General features: G+C 57.1%; 1 protein-coding gene across 1 annotated transcript in view; it reads right to left on the reverse strand.

Moving 5' to 3' along the window:
* Positions 1-695: 695 nt before the first annotated feature.
* ITGB5 (integrin subunit beta 5) overlaps positions 696-17,715 on the reverse strand; it is a 112,950-nt gene continuing 95,930 nt past the window's right edge. Inside the window, exons 11-15 of the mRNA XM_036348022.1 lie at positions 11,380-11,602; positions 7,154-7,257; positions 3,512-3,631; positions 2,105-2,271; positions 696-1,423 (exon numbers count right to left, since the gene is read on the reverse strand). Of these exons, the coding sequence (XP_036203915.1) occupies positions 1,328-1,423; positions 2,105-2,271; positions 3,512-3,631; positions 7,154-7,257; positions 11,380-11,602 (710 nt within the window). The 3' untranslated portion in view covers positions 696-1,327. The remainder of the gene's footprint in view (positions 1,424-2,104; positions 2,272-3,511; positions 3,632-7,153; positions 7,258-11,379; positions 11,603-17,715) is intronic.

Consider the following 17,715-nt stretch of genomic DNA (forward strand, 5'->3'; position numbering starts at 1 on the left):
AGATTTTTACAAGAGAGAGCAGGTAGTGGGGCGGCCCTCTGGTGGAGACCTGGCTCTTTAGTACCAGTCTGCCATGCGTCAGCCTCCGGACACCTGGACAGGCTACTTCCCCTCTCTGCCCATCAGTTTCCTCTTCTACAAGTAGGGGATTGGATCAAACAACTTGTGGGGCTCCCTCCGTCTCAGATATGGGGACCTAAGGGGACTTCAGGGCCCTGAGGAAGGAAACAAAGCTGAAATGGGCCTTGTGCTTTGGGCCTGGTCGGGACGTAGGAGTTTGGTGGGGAAGGCACTGACATAATGTTCTGGAGTACGATGTGTAAGAAGAGATTTTTTTCTGGAAACCACATCCTGACCCCTTCTCCAATCTATTTCTGGCCTCAGTATCTGGAAACCAGGGAGGGAAGTCAGAGGGGAGGGTTTTCACGTTTTCTAGCCTACACTCTTAATTTTTAAGCAAAATCCGGGAGGGTCAGAGAGCACCTGCTCAGCCCTCCTGGGACACCCTGGCGGCACCTGAGCCCCCACCGTGGCTGCTGTGTTTGAAGAGGCCAGTCTGGAGCGCTGGGCTGGCCTGTGAGGCCCCGGAGGGAAGTGCGTGGCCATCTCAGTCCCCACTGAGGCGCCATTCAAGGCCACTTCGGAAAGGGACACGCACACACGTCGTAGAGAGCAGCAGGCAAACACAAAACATGTTGGTTTTAATCTTTACTTTCAATCCCAAGCAATCTCTTTCCTTTTCGTTACAAAAGTACTAAACAAACACGGACAGAAGAGAAGAGCTGACATCTGCAAATGCTGTGCCTTCAGCAGGCGTCTCCATAATTCCATCACCAACACCCCTGTGCATAGACACCAGGCAGACAATTCTCAGGAATCACCACTACACCATAAATGCACGACCTTTTTATTTCATATAAAAATGATCAACACGCAAAAAGCCAGACCATCCGTCGATGTGACGCACTCCGACACTCCCAGGAGCCTTCTGCTCCAGCCAGACTAGAGCCCGGCCCTCCTGGGAGGGAGGGGCAGCCTAGCACCTCGGCAGCCCATGGACAGGACAAGCGGGATGTGGCGGGGAAGGCCAAGAGCGCCAAGCTCCCCTGCTCCTTCCCAGGCACGGAGGGTGGCGCCTGGCATGGCTCTGGCCCAGCAGCACGGGCTGGGCGCCTGCCTGCGCCGGCAACGGGCTCCTCTCTCAGGCTCACCGTTCAGTCTCTGCTTGTCTATCGTGGGAGCCGTGATCGAGTCCAGCAGCTGCCCAAAGCGTGTCAGTCTCTGACTTCACCAGGCGCCCCTCCAGCCCTCGAAGGAGAAGGAGCCGTCAGTCCACGGCGCCGTTGTAGGATCTGTTGAATTTGTTGAAGGTGAAATCCACGGCGTGTGTGGAGATGGGCTTTCTGTACAGAGGGTTTGAAGCCTGCGGAACACGGAAGGCGGGAGGACACGTGTTAGTCCAAGGAGGACACGCATCTGTGGCTGCCACCGCACTAGTCGATGCGTTGCCATCCACTCCATCCACACTCGGGGCTGGAGGCCCTTCCCTGGCCGGTCACCCAGAAGGGCAGCAGGCAGAGCACACAGGCGGAGAGTCTGGTGTGCAGGGACCAGGTGCCTCTGACTCGCCTGCCCCGGGCACTCCCTCCCTTCTGAGCTCTCAGTTTCCACCTCTGCAGTGAGGGCTGGGAGCTGGTCTCTGAAGTTCCTTCCACTTGAACAGAAACTAACTGGGGATTCAGGGGAGGAACTCCCTTACTCGGCTTGGTCCTTCGGGAACGTGCAGTTGGCTTGTGGAGACAAGGCTTATGCAGATGGATCCTGAAACACAGACTTGGGTCTGTCATCTCCCTAAGACCCTCCAGATTCTTTCTGGGGAGGCCCTGCGAGCACCTCGGCCCCCCGAGTCTCCCCACTTGGTGCGGGGCCCTCTGTGTTCGTGGGCCATGGACTTCTCTCTGTCCAGAGGTGGGCGCAGGCCTTTCAGGTTCTGTTCTTTGTTTTGAATGCCCAAGATGTTAGTGGGCCTTTACCACTTGCTTGAACTCAACCAGACCTCTAAACTTGGCATTTTTTTCCTACTTCCCACTTCCCAACGGCTTACCATTTCATAGCGGGCCCTGGATCGCTCGCTCTGGAACTTTGCAAACTCTCTGCGGTCGTGGATGGTGACAAGCAGCTTCCAGATGCCCAGGAGCACGAACCCAATCAGGAGGATACTGCCGACCACGATCAGGAGGATGGTGGTGACGTTGGGGGCCGTTCCACACTCTGGGTGGGACCAGGAGGTCCGGTGAGCACAGGCACCACCATGGCGCGCCCCTCCTGCCCCGGCCTCAGGGGGTCTGAGTGAAAGGTACCTGTCTCTCCCTCACCCCTCCCTCCTCCTCTTAAGAGCCTCGCGCTGCCCTGCAGATGTGGGTGGGCAGGCAGGTTTCTTCCATGCACATTCGGTGAAAGAGGGGCCACACAGCAAGTCTAGGCGAGAACCCTGGGGGCTGCTCCACTTCCTCCCACGTGCCCTGTACACAGCTGCCTCCCCCAGATCGCAGCACCCCTCTCCAGCCTGGCCCAGGCCCCGTGCAGGACACTGGGCCCCGCCTCCGCTTCCTGCAAATGGTTTCAGGGGCAGCCTGGGCAGGCAGGAGGTTTCGTGAGCCACTTCCACGAGGGCTGGGCTGGGCCGGGGCCAGCCAACATTTGTAAGCCCTTAGTGTGGTGCCCTCTGGAGCAGATGTGCTTATTTTCAAAGAACCGCAAAGACGGCGCTTGGAAACAGCCTCGTTCTCACAGGCACGCATCTGGGCTGCCACCACACTAGCCGGGAAGGCGCACCATGCGGTGGGGCCCAGTTTGGACAAACAGTTTTCGATGCTGTGAATTAAAGAGAGCACATCTTTTCCTGCTCCCTCCACCCCCCCAGAGAAGAACAAAAGGGGTCACACTAGGAGCCCTAATTGCTCCAAGGCAAGAGGCCACGGCGCCCTGGCACCAGGCACTCTGTTTGGATTGAAGCTGGGCCTCCTCAGTGGCCCCGAGGCCCAGCAGCCCACAGGAATGTTTAACCCAGCCTCCCTCTGCCCTCGGACTCTGCGCTGGGCGGTGCGGCGGCCTGGCCAGGGCTGAGCCTACCCAGATGCTCCCGGCACAGCGCCGGCCTGCTCAGCCCTCATCGTCCAGAGAGACCTGCGAGCTCCCTGCAGAGCCCAGGAGCCCCCACCACAGACGCTCAGCCCTGCAGGTTAAGTGTGTTCCGGGCTTACTCTCCCCTCCGAGACGGGACACTCCCCCTACCCTCCAACGCCCATGCCCTCCAAGCTATGCCCCAGCAATGGGTCCCAGATATGCAACCATCTTCCTTCTAAACTCTAGGAGGCAGGCAGGTGTGGCCTCGGAGTCCGATCTTTACAAGGATTGTTGGCCTCCTCTCTCTCGAGGTCGGAAAGGGCGGTGAGGAGTGACGGGCGGCATGCCCAGAGCAGGGGTGGTGTCCGGCCCAGCCCTCACCCACCTGGCTCCCTGAGGACCGTCAGGTTGGACTTCCCGCTGGGCAGCTCTGCGTAGGTGAACAGCATGACACAGTCCTTGGCAGTTTTGTAGAAGCAAAGCACGGCTTCCTGGTCATCTTTCCCTGCAAGAAAACCAGGCGGGAACGTCCTGAGTGTCTCCGAGCAACCCAGAACCACCAACCACCGACCGACCAGCAAGGAGCCTACCACCTCGCAGGAGGCAGGGGCGCAGACGGGCTTAAAGGGAGGCTGGGTCTTTAAAAGCGAGCTCAGCCGATCCCCAAGCAGTCAGCGTTCCCCAACTTCCTAGAGGGACGAGGGCTGCAGAACTACACTGACCGACTCAGTGCGTGCCCATCCCACGCCAGCAGACGCCATTGAACCCCATTCGTGATGAGGATCGAGGATTGCAATTATCCCCCACGAATGAGCAATTCCCAGTAAGTGCGGGTCATACGCATGTGTTAAAGCCCTTTAAAAAACAAAAATACGAAGAAAAACGAGCTCAGGTTTCTCCCATGAAGAATGCAGGCCCAGGCGCTGAGTTTCCTTGGCTTTGGGGACATGAATGCCCTCAGACGCAAGGGACCCACCCCTGTGGAAAACAAGAGGATCTTCAACCTCCGGAGGGTTTGCTGGGGTGAAGGGCAGTGGGAGGGGGCATGGATGCTGGGGCGGGACTGGCCTGAGGAATTGGCTGTGGGCGTTAAAGGGGCAGAGAAAAAGAGCCCGCTGGTGCCCTGGAGGCCGGAGTGAGAGTTCACTGGTCCACAGGCTGAGCGCTGGCTCGAGGCCAAGCCTCAGGAGCTCTTTCTTGGGATGTAAAGCCCGAAAGACCACAAGGTGATGAGGACGTCGGCAGAAAGGCTGGTACCCACAGTGCCACCTGCACCCCAAGCAGAGCCCGGCCGCTGACTGGCCTCCCTCCTCTGTGGTAACAAGCCCCTTCCTCAAGCTGCCTCAGTCCTCCCTGTGCCCGCGGTCTCCCAAGGTTAAGGGTCACAGTCCCCATCGGGCATGACCTGCATCCCTGGGCTTTCTCGGAAGGGAAGGGAGGGGAGGGGAGGGGAGGGGAGGGGAGGGGAGGAGAGGGGAGGGAAGGGAAGGTGTGGTGAGTGTGAGTTAGTGGGAGGTGAGTGCCAGGAAGGGGTGGTCGGCCAGATTGACGGTGCAGGCTCCTGTTACGTGAAATGCTCTTCGGCCCTGGCCTTTGTAACCCTGCTGAACAAAGGACTTTCAACCTGGAACAGATACAGTAGTGTGGTTTTCAGACACGGAGGCCTGGACCTTTCCCCTCCACCCCCAGTCATTGCCTGGTCTTTGTGAGTGTGGGTGTGTGTATATGGAAAAAGCCAGGGAGGAGGACGGCAGAAACCTGCTCTGTGAAGCGACCGCTGCATCTCCCAGGGCAGACCAGGAGGCAGCTGTGGAGGGTCGGCGCACTGCACCACGGGAACCCGTTCGTGGCCAGCGGCGGGCACCGTCTCATCTTTCTAACTGCGTGCGTCTAGTTAGGGGGCAACTGCCCCAGATCTGCAGGCAGAACCTGCTGTTCGGCCTTAAGTTTCAAGACAGAAATAGGGGCAGGAAAATGGGCACGGAAGATGGGACTCTAAGCTCCCACTGCCCCGGGTGTAGCACAAGCCCTGGCATACAGTCGGTGCTCCGTGAATGCTGGCTGCATACATGACTCAACATACTCAGGAGCCATGATCTGGCCAGAGGCATCAGTCAGGGTCAGAGAGGCAGGAGCAGGAAGTCCACAAAGAAGGCCAGGCAGGGCCAGGCCGACAGGCAGCTGGGCTGGGAGTCTGCGGCAGCTGAGGTCACATAGAGGGCAAGGCTGCCGGCCAGGGGGCCTCAGATGCAGGGTCCCTTCCGAGGTGCACAGCCTTTCCCCACCTTTTAACCATTTTTAAAGTGTACAGCTCAGTCGTTTTGTAATGTTCACAACGTGTGTGACCTGCCCACTATCTACTTTCAGGACGTTTCTGTCACTCTGGAGAGAAAGCCCATACTGTGGACAGTCAGGCCCAATCCCTGTCCTCCCCAGTCCCTGGCAGCTACTAGCCTATTCCCAGTCGCTCTGCTTTTGTCTATTTGGGGCCTGTCATATAACTGGAATCCTATAACCTCCGTCCTTTGCTGCCTGGCTTTGCATAATATGTTCAAGGTTCACCCATGCTGCAGCACGTACTGACACTTCATTCCTTTTTATGGAGGAATAATATTCATTATATAAAGGCACCACATTTTACTTTCCATTCCTTAGTTCATGTGCCTTTGGGTTGTTTCCAGTTTTTGACTACCATGGATAATGCTGCTGTGAACACTCAAGCACAAGATTTTGTGTTAACCTCTGTTTTCAATTCTCTTGTGTATATGCCTGGAAGCAGAATTGATAGATCGTATGGTGACTCTGTTTAATTTGGGGGGAAACTGCTAAATTGTTTCCAAAGTGGCTGCAGCGTTCGTATTCCCGCCAGCAGTGCAGTAGGGTTCCAACACAGGGTCACCGTGACTGGGTGTAGTAAACAGAATGTTCCGGAACAGTTCCAAACACAGTTCCATGCGTACAGGGCTGACATGTGCTTTGCATCTCTTACCCTCAGAACTCCTCAACCTGGACGGCGATAGCTGTACTAGAAGAGATATGGATGTAGCCCCAAGAGGATAAGAGGCAAACACCTGTGTCCCTCTGTCTGAGCCTCCCGTGGGCTCCCAGTCAGCAATGGACTTGCAGCCGTTTGTCCAGAGGTAAAGGCAGAGGGATGGAGGGAAGGTGTCCAACTGGAATGGCTAGAGGGAGAAGAGCCTTAAAACGTGAGCTGCCGGGCAAGGCAACAGGACACGGAATGGGCAAGAGGCGCAGAGACGGCAGAAGAGCCAGGGCATCTCTCAATCCTGGGTTCAGTCGGACCGATGAGAGCTCTGCCCTCGCTGCCTGCAGCATCTGAGAGCTGCGCTGGGCAGAGGCCAACGGGGCAGAGACTGTTCCCCAAGAGCGGATCCCGTTTCCTGGGCACACAGCTAACTCCATTTCCCAGCCGCCCTTGCAGGTAAATGGGGATGGACGTTATGTGCACCCCTTCCAGGCCCAGCCCGTATGCACCTCCCACGTGACCCTTCACTCTGCCTTTCCCCCTTGGCCAGCTACAGGAAGAGGCGTCTGAGGACCGCGAGGAGGGAGGAACCTGGGCACAGAGAGGGCCTGCATTCCTGAATGACCACAGGAAGGCTTGTCAACAGGAGCACCTCCTCCGGCCTTTCAGCGAGTGATAAACTGACTTAGGTTTTGTTAAGCTGTCGAGGTTCGAGGTTTGTTTGTTACAGCAGCTACCATTACTTATTCCGGTGCACGACCTTCCCAGGAGGCCTGGGGGGAGACTGGGTCCCAGTGATGGGACAGACTTATAAACAGGGAGGTCTTCTACTCTAGAGAGTCTGGAACCTAGACCCCAGCTCCGGTTCCCCACGTCCTCCTGGGGAGCAGCCGTCATGCCAAGGACACGGAGGCCATGCTTCCTAACTCAGGACTGAAACCACCCTCCTCCCTGGCAAGCAGCCGTGAAGATCATCCCACAGGGAAGAAGGTCTCTGTGAGTCTGTAAGACCCAAGAGGGGGCAGCTGCCCATCCACTCACCGATGGCGTCCACCCGTGTGATCACCTCATCCTTGCACAGGTTTTGGCAGGTCTGGTTGTCAGCTGGGCTCCCTGAGTGAAGCAACAAGCACTCGACACAATCTCTTTGGAAAAGAGGCAATACACATGGGTGTTAGATGCTGGGTAGTGGCTCCACACAGGTAATGAGCTCCCAACAAGGCCAGCTGCTGGGACAGGGAAGCCCCAGGGTCCTTGGAGGAACCAATCAGAGTGCAGAGCCCCGTCTGGACATGTCCAGCTGTAGGCTGGAGACCTTTCAGATTCTGATAAACACCTGACTGAGGAGTCTGCTCCAGCAAGAAGTCCTGGCCGAGTAGCTCAGTTGGTTAGAGCCTGGTCCTGATAGGCCACAGTTGTGGGTTCGATCCCCAGTCAGGGCACATAACAAGGAGCAACCAATGAATGCATGCATAAGGAGAACAACAAATTGAGGTCTTTCTCTCTCAAATCAATAAAAACATTTTTTTTTTAGTTTCCAAATGATAAAAACCTGTGACCCCAGCCTTGAGGAGGGGTCCTCACACACCCTGGCCAGTGCTTGATAACTCCACGTTGCCCAACTCCCAGGATGCCCCCCACCCCCTGGTCACCGCCTGGGGCAGGGCTCTCAACCCTCCTGCACACTAGACTCCCCACGGGGGCTCTGAAGACAAAGCACCCCTGCCTGGGTGACCCCCTCCTCCCCCCCATGGAGTCACATCCCTGGGGCAGAGCCCCGGCCTCTGGGATCTGGATGAACAGTGAGGGCTAGAACCACTGTCCTGGAAACCCTCAGGCCCTCGCCCCTTCCCTCCCAACGGAGCTCGCCTGGCAGGCTCCCTACGGCCCTGCTGTCCATGCACCTGTTAGCTGAGCTACACTCAACTCTGATAGAGGCCACGGGGGCAGCCCCCCAGGGAACCCACATTTCACAGGGCCTTCTGGAGAAAATGGGTGAGAAGCCCCTCTCCTCCCACTGCAGGCCGACAGTTTAAATCAGGTATTGTGTGAAATGCTTAATTAAAATGGTCAATTAATAACTCATATTTATATTTTCCATAGTCAAAACCCAACTCCAGAAATTCCCCTTCCACCTTCAGTTCCATGAGGGAGAACAGGACTGAGGACGCCAGGCCGGGGAGCTAGGGTCTGACTCAGGGCCTGGGAATGGGGCGCACACACGGGACAGGACGGTGAGAACTCCATCCCCGGGAGGAGTGGGCTGAGCAAAACAACCCGCCGACTGAGCTTTCAGGGGCTCCGTGAAGCAAGGAGGTGAGACCCTCCAAACACGGGCTCCCTCAGGAAACGAGGCAGGACTGGAGGGCTTCGCCCGGCACCAGCGTGCAGGGTGGCTTCACAGAGCTGCAGCCACACTGGGCGCTGCCCGCTTCCCCCCAGGCTGCGGGGACCCGAGGGCTGTGCATCTGGAAAGTCTCCAGCAAATCACGGAGGATGTACAACCACCGGGCATCGCCCTTATCATCGTCCTCCTTTGAATTCCTCGAGATTAAGAGGCCAGTGACTGCATTTCCAGGGCAGAAGCTGGGGATGGGGACACAGACCTGGAAGGGAGCTCAAGAGCTTTCCACCCCCACCCCCACCCCCCTAGTTTATAGATGAGGCTGTGAGGCCAGAGAGAAGCCAGGGCATCTGGGTCCAGACAACCCTCCTCAAGTCCCGACTCCACTTTCTGCTCATTAAGGAGGCAAGCGAGTGGATCATGAAGAGAAAGTGGGTAAGATTCTCTCACGAGGGTTCTCACAGCTCAAGAGTTCAACTATCCCAGATTGGGCATAACCTCTGCCCCTCTCCCCCAGTCTCCCTCTCCCCGCCCATCCTCCCTCCGGCCTGGGCTAACTTCATGGAAACATTCAGGAGTTACAAACAGGCTGGTGACATTCCCATTTCCCTCGAGGCCAGCGCTCCAGAGCCAGGCATGGGAGACTGGCCGCCGTCCAGAAAGGCTCCGCTCCCGCTCTGCTCATTCGTGCTGACCCAGCTCCCCGCCCCCACTCCAGCCTCGGGGCTAGCACCAGGAAAAGAACGGAGCTGCTTCCAGCCCGGGCCTCGGCCTGGGCTGGGACTCACTGCCCCTTCCCCGCATCCCCTGCGGTCACTAAGCCGCAGGGCAGCTTCCAGGACACATTCCCTCATTCTCCACGCAGACATGTCAGTCTAACTTATGTGGCTCCTGTACTGGGTTGACACTTGGGGTGTATGGTAGTCACATATTCAAGTAACTGGTCTGTTAAACAAACAAGTTGCTGAGGGAGCCTTTGCACAGCATCTGTTCATGGAGATCGGCCGAGGCTGACTGTGAACTCAGCCAAGGTGAAGGGTGTGTGCTTAGTTCTAGAAAGTGGAGGTCGGCTGCTCTGAAACCCCGGGGGTGGGGCGGGGGGGAAGGGCATCGGCATTCATGCGATGCTCTCAGCAGAGTAGCAAGTAGAAAAGCAAGCTGACATAATCCCTATCAAGGGGACTTTTCTTTTTTTCTTCTTTTTAAGTTGCAACTATGCCATGAAAGAGAGAGAAGGCCCATGGGGCCCAGAGACGAGTCAGAAGGCTCCCTTACGGCATCTCTTTGCTCTCCTCGTGCCTTCGGTATTGCGTAACGGGTAATCAATGATCAAGTGTGTGTCTCCTAGGACATGAGTGCTTCGAACATTTAGAGCGAGGGCTGTTTCCCCTTGGGATTCTGTAGCTGACCCAAGCCGATCGCACAGCGCCTTCTGCTCCCGAGGAAGGGAAGAAGTGGGCTTGGTCTACTTGTATTGATTCCACGTGCATATCAGAGATGCTATTTTAGCTCATGTTGTCCTAGCGTGGCCCCGCCCCCCCATGTGCCCCAAGGATTGGGGACATACACTCAAAGGGTTTTCTGCTGGTGGGGTTGGCGGGGCACCTCCCTCCAACACAAAATGTGCATCATGGCTGCGAGTCCACGCCCCGGTGGCCACTGCTTTTCGGGCTCCAGATCCGGGACCCTGCCCTCGGCCGGGGGTGTTCCCCTTGAATTTCTGTAGTTTTTCCACTCTTCGCAGGTCTAATGTGGGCCTGTTTTCCTCCTCCCTTCCTCTCCCCAGCTCCCCACCAGTTACACAGAAATAAAAGCTGGCCCTGTCGATCTTGTCTGTCGCTCCGCAGCCAGCTCCCAATGACCCACGCCTGGACTGTTGGTGGCAAGTGTCCAACCAGGGGTCCTGCCACCAGAAGGTGGCTGCGCACGGACTACCAGCAGTCAGGGCAGGCTCGGGGAGCGCGACCTCATTTCATTATCAGCCTGAGCCAGACGTTTGGGGGGGAAATCTGCCAAAAGAAAATTGCACACGTGCGTTCCCCAGAAATGCCGTCTGTGTTATTATTTGTTTCGGACTCTCTGTGCCTCGGCTCCGCACTCTGCTGGCCCCTTAGCACGGCGATGACACAGCTCTTTCTCCAGTGAAATGCAAGAGGAGCCGCCACTCCTGCTTTCCTGGCGGCGGAACTCCTTGGTTGCTGAGCACCCTCTCACTGGCAGTGTGCAGGGCGGAGCGTGGGCAGGCAGCCCGGGAATGTGACCCGCAGCCCCGTCAGGAAGGCCCGGTGCCCGGGCTGCACAATCTGCGCATTCATCAGCCGCATGGAGCCAGCGTGCCGTTATCTGCACACACGGAGCAGCAGATGCAGCCGCCACGGCAGTCCGTGTTGGCGTGCCTGATCGAGGCCGGCGCCCTCCTACCCCCTTTGCCTCTGATTGTGTTTGTTTCCAGCAGCATCTCCCACGCTGTGCCCTGTGAAACACTGTTTGGGGGAGGTTAAACTGGGGGAGGGAGTCACATGCATTTCAAGGCAGGATGTGCACAGGAACCCCTTCTGGGATGCTCAGAGCACACTAAGGGCCCTGAGATGTTATTCTGGCATCAACACCAGTTTAATTGCACTTAACTCAGGAAACTTGTCATTTCTAAATGTGTTTAGCCAATAGAATAGCAGTCTTGGTTTTTTCCGGTTTTGTTATTTTCTTACAAAATCCCCACGGAACCAGAATCTCCAAGATGCTATTTTAGCTTATGTTAGTAAGAGTTTCGCTCCCCAGCAAGGCTGGGAGGGCGGAGCTGGGGCCGGGTTGGGGGGAAGAGGGGGAGGTGGGCGGCTGGCCTCCCGAGGGCTGACTGGCTAGGACACAGGCCTGGTCTGGGGGGGTGCGGGGGGAAGAAGTGGGGCTGTAGAGGGGCTATTACCTCTTGGTGCTGCAAGCATCTGGGCAGGTCGGGCACTTCTCACATGTCTCCCCAAAGGCCCCGGGCTCTGTGCACTGGCACTGCCCACAGACGCAGTGCCCGCGGTCGCTGCAGATCTGGCCCTTCTGGCCCCGGCACGTGCTGATGTCTGTGGAGCAGTTACAATTGTCTCCGATGTAACCCGCGTGGCACTTGCATTCTCCGCAGTGGCATTCGCCGTGTCCTAAAGGGCACACAGAGCACATCGGCACCTGCCCGCACCAACCACCCAGCGCCACACGAGCCAGGCAGGCTCTGGGGGTCCAACAGAACGTGACCCTGTGCCCTCCGGGTCTGTCTGGGTGGGCAGGCGGCTGTGTGGTGGCTGGGGCTGGTGTGCTCCAAGTTGGTCCAGAACTTGGCCACGTCATGCCATTGGACAGGACCCAGAGAGCTTCCGGCCTCAGCTGTTGTGTGACTCGGTCCCCAAATATGCCCACATCCCGAGAACAGGACCTCATATAGAGAGACCGCAGAGCAACCGAGTGATGGATTTGGAGATGGGGATTTTCCTGGGGTACCAGTGGGCCCTAAGTGCCACCACGAGGGTCCATGTCAGGGGAAGGCTAAGAGGGATGAGCCAACAGAAGCTGGACGTGTGCTGGTGCCTGTAAAGGAGGAGGAGGAGGAGGCAGTGGCCTAGGAATGCAAGGAGCGCAGCGCAGGAGGATGGAAAGGGCGGGGAAAACAGAGGCTCCCGAGACCCTCCTCCAGAGCCTCTGGGGGGAGTGCTGACACCCTGACTTCAGCGCAGTGACAATGACTGCGGACTCTGCCCTCCAGAACCGAGAGGATACATTTGTGTTGTTCTAAGTCACTAAATGTGTGGGGATTTGGTACCGCTCAGTAGGAATCTAACACAGTTGCCATCCCCGGTCTGGGTGAGACGCTGAGTTCTTGCTCTGGCTGTGCACCCGCAGCCCAGAGCAGGCGACCGAGGGGCAGTCCGAGGGCAGCGGTGGCTGACACCGAACAGTGCTCACTACACACGCATCGGGCTTCACACCATAAACTCCACTGAATCTTACACCCCCTTCCCCCCGGGTGAGGGATCGCCACACTCCTCACTTCCCAAGTGATGAAAGCGAGACACGGAAAGATAGAGCGGCTCGGTGCAGGTCACACAGCTGGCGGCCCGCAAGCCAGGACGCCAACCAGGGAGTCTGGCTCCAGGCCCAAGGTCTGACTCCAGGACCTACTGCCTCTCAGGAGAAAGGAGACTGAGCATGCCCGAACCAGGATGAGAGCCAGCGGAGGGCGCCCTGCTCCCCTCTGCAGGAGGGACCCTTCCTGAGCCTGCAGGAGGGGGGCGGGCATCCCTCGGGTTCTGCGCGTGGCACGGGCAGGGAAATGCCCAGCTCAAAGGATCGAATGTGTTAGTGTGTGTGCACCCGGCACGTGTGTGAGGGTAAGCATGTACACTAGGCATGTGTGTGAGTGTATGTATGACAGAGTAAGTGTGTGCACCAGGCATGTATAAGCAGGGGGTGTGCACACATGATGGGCAGTGAAAAGCATGGAGAGTGCCACCTGCCAGCAGCCCGAAGACTGGCAGTGAGTGGATTCTCAGTTCTCTACACCAGCAGACGCCGAAAGCAGCGCTACAGATGGGACCTGTATTTTAAAACTCTTCCTAACACTATTGTTGCAGCATATATACTTCCTGATGCCATTCTGCTAAGACAGTATTATAGGATGAAGAGTCTATTTGCTGAGCACTCCCTTACACACGGGCAGGAGACTGGAGAGGCGGGATGGGCGTCAGATGGGGGTGGGGGGCCTGCATTTCCCTCCCACACCCAAGTCAGTCTCACAGCACCTTCTGTGAGACCACCAGGGAGCGCGGCCCACAATCCAGGTCAGGACCACACCTCAGGGAGGCTCTGCACCGCCACCTCGTTCCTGCCCCTGCCTCTCTGTCAGCTCTGCAGTGCCAGGCGCTGCAGGTGGTGGGAGGCCATCTGGAGCAGCCAGGCCTCCAACCCTCCCAGGCCAACAGCCTCTCCGCTTGCTCAGCCGGGGCTCAGAGCCACAGAGAGACGGTGTGGGGCCAGAGCACCCTCCCACCTCACGGCAATGCTGAGGCACAGGGCAGCCTCCCACAGGGGTGGGGAAGCCAGGCAGGGCCGGGGGAGGCTGTGCAGTGCAGGTTAACTGCCGAGAAGCCGGTGTGTGGCGGGTGCTGGTGTGCGGTGTGAGTGGGTACACAGCTCATCCTGGGCGGGGACTGCGGCCCCTCCTCTCCGCCAGTCTATGAACAGCACCGGCGTAAGCCACGGCCCGCAGGACACCACTCCCCACAGGAAGTCTTTCCAAATGAAACAGCTCCAAGCTGCAATCACAAAATTCCCTCACTCTGGCCTCAGGGACCACACTGGTCAAGAGCCTGTTTTAAATCAACATGGCTCACTGTCGGGGGTCACCCCGCCCCCCAACATTCTAGTATGAAAATTTCCAAACCAGCAGCCAAGTGAAAGAACTGGACAGTGAGCATCCAGCTACTCACCGCCCACACTCCACCGTCAGTGTTACCTGCTCCTGTAGCCACCTCTGTCGAGCCCTCGATCCATCAGCCATCAGCCATATTTTAGAAAATGCATTTCAAAGTGAGCTACGGGTGCCAGTGCACGCCAGGGGTAGGTCTGTAATATAGCTCGGGCACCCTCCAATGCCCGGTGCATCCCACCATCCCACAGAGCAAAAGCACACAGAGTGAAAGGCAGGTGGGTGCAGAACCTACGAGCACCCAAGACGGCCCAGGCCGGAGGGACTGCTCTGCTTGAGGCGGTGAGTGCTGTTTTTCTTCCTGCTCGAACTGTTCTGGCGGCCATTTAAAATTACCCAGCCATGACCTGACACAGTATTCCGAAGTGTGGGAGATTTGGAGAGGAAGTAGAACATTATCTATGGGAGAGTGGGTTTTGGTTGAAGCATGTGTGTGCTGATGGGAGCAGCTGCTCCCCATGGGGACTGGACCTCCAGCTGAAAATGGTGGCAATCCAGGCAGAGGTGCCCACTGCTCTGTACTGCCCACCAGACGGCTGAGCGGCAGGTAAACCCAGCTGCTTTGGGTACAGCAGTGCCATGCAGGCCGAGAGCCCCCAAACCCAGTCCACAGCCAGGGCAGGTGAGCGTGCCCCAGCAGTCGGGAGTAATTTTCCATTACGGGTTGAAGTAGAGTCGGGAGTCATGGGCGGGACAGAGTGGGAGCTGACGATGAGTGGAGTGGCCGGGGAGAGGGACAGGACTCACCACAGAGACGTGAGCTCTTCCTGGGAGCCCCCACGACACCTGAGCACAGCGCAGGCGCGGTAAGAAAGAACCATGCGCAGAGAACCTGGAGAGTGGACAGAGCACGCAGCCACAGCCCACGCCAGTGGGGTGCGCAAGCAAGTGGGAGTCACTGAGGGACATCAGAAAGTCCCCAGCCACGTGGCCTCGGGATTCCAATATTTGCCGTTTCCAAAGCAAAGTCCCGGCAAGCCAAAATTAGGAAAGAAGCCCCGGCGCCACGCTTGGTGAAATGGCTGAAGCCACCTGAATGCTCGTCCTCAGTGACGCCCTGGATAGCTAGGGTTTAGCGTGTCAGGCAGTTCACTGCCTTTCAAAGACGCCACCATGTCCTCCTTCACGCCTACGGCAGGCAGTCCTGTCCAATTAAGGGGTGCTTTTTCAGGGAGCCTGGGCTGGGCCTCAGAATCCCCCTCAACATTATACTCCAAGCAGGTTCTACCAACTCCTGGGAAAAACACACAAGAGGCAAACCCTGGCCATCTTGGCTTAAAGCTCAAGAGTCTCCTTTAGAAAGCATGACCCATATAGGGTGTCAAAAACTAAGTAGGTCTGGTCACCTTTTATCCTAATGCAAACGTCTCAGGTCGTGCAGTTGGGCCTCACCCGGCCTTTCCCTCAACCGGCATGTGCAGAGATTTCCCACATCTTCTGGTGAGCCCTTGGCCTCTCCTAACACCGTAGGAACACATGACATTAAAATGACGAGGGTCATTTGGCCCTGTCCCAGAGACTAATTCCCTGTCAATCAGTGAATGGGGGATGGGGCACATGATCACAGAGGGCCTAACAACACACAGAGGACCTAAGCATTGACTGTACATCAAAACAAAGCTCATTTAGGATGCTGCCCCCAACGCCGTGGCAAAGTGAGTTGAATGTAACGGCGCCTTTTTAACATTGGGCAGACACAAACATATTTTCATTGCACATAGATAGGGATATTGAGAGGCACGTGAAAGTACTTAGTGAGCTGTGAATTGCTCCATGTGCAAGTTATTATTAGTACTACCTTTGTTAGGATGATTGATAGCTAAATGGACAGGAAGTTGTAAATGTGTCTGTTTATGCAGAATTTCAGCGCCACAGAATTCAACAGCTTTCCTTCAGCACAACAGTGCTTGTGTGGGCTGGAGGCCAGGACGCAGCCCCTTGCCTTCTTCCATAAAATAGAAAGGCAGCTACTCAGAGGAAGAGGTACTCTTGACGTAGGCTGGGAAGGAGCTGCTGGCAGGAAGGAGCAGGCCCAGTGCCTGGAAGCCAAAGGGGACCTGAGAGGACGCCGAGCACCAGGCACTGTAGAGGTCAGGGAGGGCAAGTCCTGCGGCAGCTGCTGGCCTCGTCCTCACTGGGGATGTGAGGGCGGAATTCAGCGGGTGCAGGGGTGAGGAGGAGACAGCAGGCAACTCCACAGTAACCTGGTTGTGCAGGGGAAGGAAGTGAGGAGGAGGAGGGAGGGCAGGGGACACTGAAGATGGGCTATATCTGAGCATACTCCTGATTAAAGAAAAAGATTCAGAAGAGAGACGGTTTGGGGGGAAATGAGAAAATCAAGTGGCAAACACCAGAGATCACGGCAAAGAGATGCAGTAGGAGAAAGGGGGGATGAGCGGAAGGGGGAGGCTGTGGCAGAGGGAGATGCTCCAGTCCTCAGTGCCAGCAGTAGGGTTCAAGGTCATGGCGATCGGCTGCATGAAGGCCACGGGGCTGGGCTGGAGCCAAGTTCAAGCCTGTCCCCCACCATTCGCAATGCACACTGGGCAAGTTGCTAAACCTGAGTGATGATGTTTCCTCATCTGTCAGTGAGGACGGTGCCTTCCTTGCGGGAATGTTGTTAGAAGTATGGGCACTATTGGAAGTGAAGGCCCTCACCCAGGATCTGGCACATGAGGGCGCCCAGGAAGTGGTAGCTGGAACTTCGGGACTGCCACTGGGGCTGAGCAATCCAGGGGCTGGGAGACCAAGGTGGTGGGCAGCTCGCCACGGGGAAATGCAGTGGACAGTGGGACCTGGGGGAGAGGGGCGAGTGTGAGGTAGAATGTACGGGTCAGGGATGGGGAAAGGTGGGGGACCATGTAGTGGTAGTGTACAACCTCAAAGGAGGGGGCGCCTTCTAGGGGGTGAAGCAAAGATCTGAAGAGAACACCGAGAAGCAAAGCAGGGGTGGGAGGGAGGAGGCCAGTTCCCCCAAACCACCCCCCAACAATGCTCCTGGGGACCATCAGTTCCAGGAAAAAGAGGGGGTGGGGCTCCTGCAGAGGCTGGGAATGAAGGGGAGCCTGTCATGTGAAGGGTGGTGAAGAACAAGGCCGGGATTCAAGGACACACTTAGAAAATGGGGCAGTAGGCGTAGCGGTTAACGCAGGACTTCTGGGAGCAGAGTGCCTGGGCTGGCCGGCTGGATCTGCTGTTTACCAGCAGGGGAGAATGCTCAACTCCTGGATCTTGGTTTTTTCATTTTAAAATGGGACGAATAAAATGCCCCCCTGGTAGGGATGTTGTGTGAGTGAAGCCACTCAATCTGTATAGAGCACTTGGTGTTGGCATATAGTAAGTGCTCAATAAATGCTAGCGCTCACCACCATCACTATCATCACCACCATCACCACCACCATCATCATCATCATCATCATCATCATCGTTGTTATAATGGGAGTGAGGGGAGGGAGGCTTGGCGAGGATCTTGGAGGACTGGAGGGGAAGTGCTTTCTGGGAGCTTGGATCAAAGCCTTTCGGGATCAAAGCTCCCATCGGTTCCCTACTCCACACCCAGTCCCAGGGGAGAACACCTGGGGCCCCAGAGCCTGGGGGGAAGGCTGACACAGCAGGGTGCCCCAGGCCCTGCTTGGGGAGCTCCGGGAGGTGTGCCAGAGGATGGGGAGGGGAGAGGGGGATGCACAGTGCAGCCCGTGAGGGAGGGACGGACCTCCCCTCAGCAGGAAGGGACAGCTAGATGCCCGAGGCAGGGCTGTGTGACCCTGAGGTCCATCTCTCTCTCCATAGCTG

This window comes from Myotis myotis, unplaced genomic scaffold (assembly GCF_014108235.1).
Source record: "Myotis myotis isolate mMyoMyo1 unplaced genomic scaffold, mMyoMyo1.p scaffold_m19_p_2, whole genome shotgun sequence".
Lineage (NCBI taxonomy): Eukaryota > Metazoa > Chordata > Mammalia > Chiroptera > Vespertilionidae > Myotis > Myotis myotis.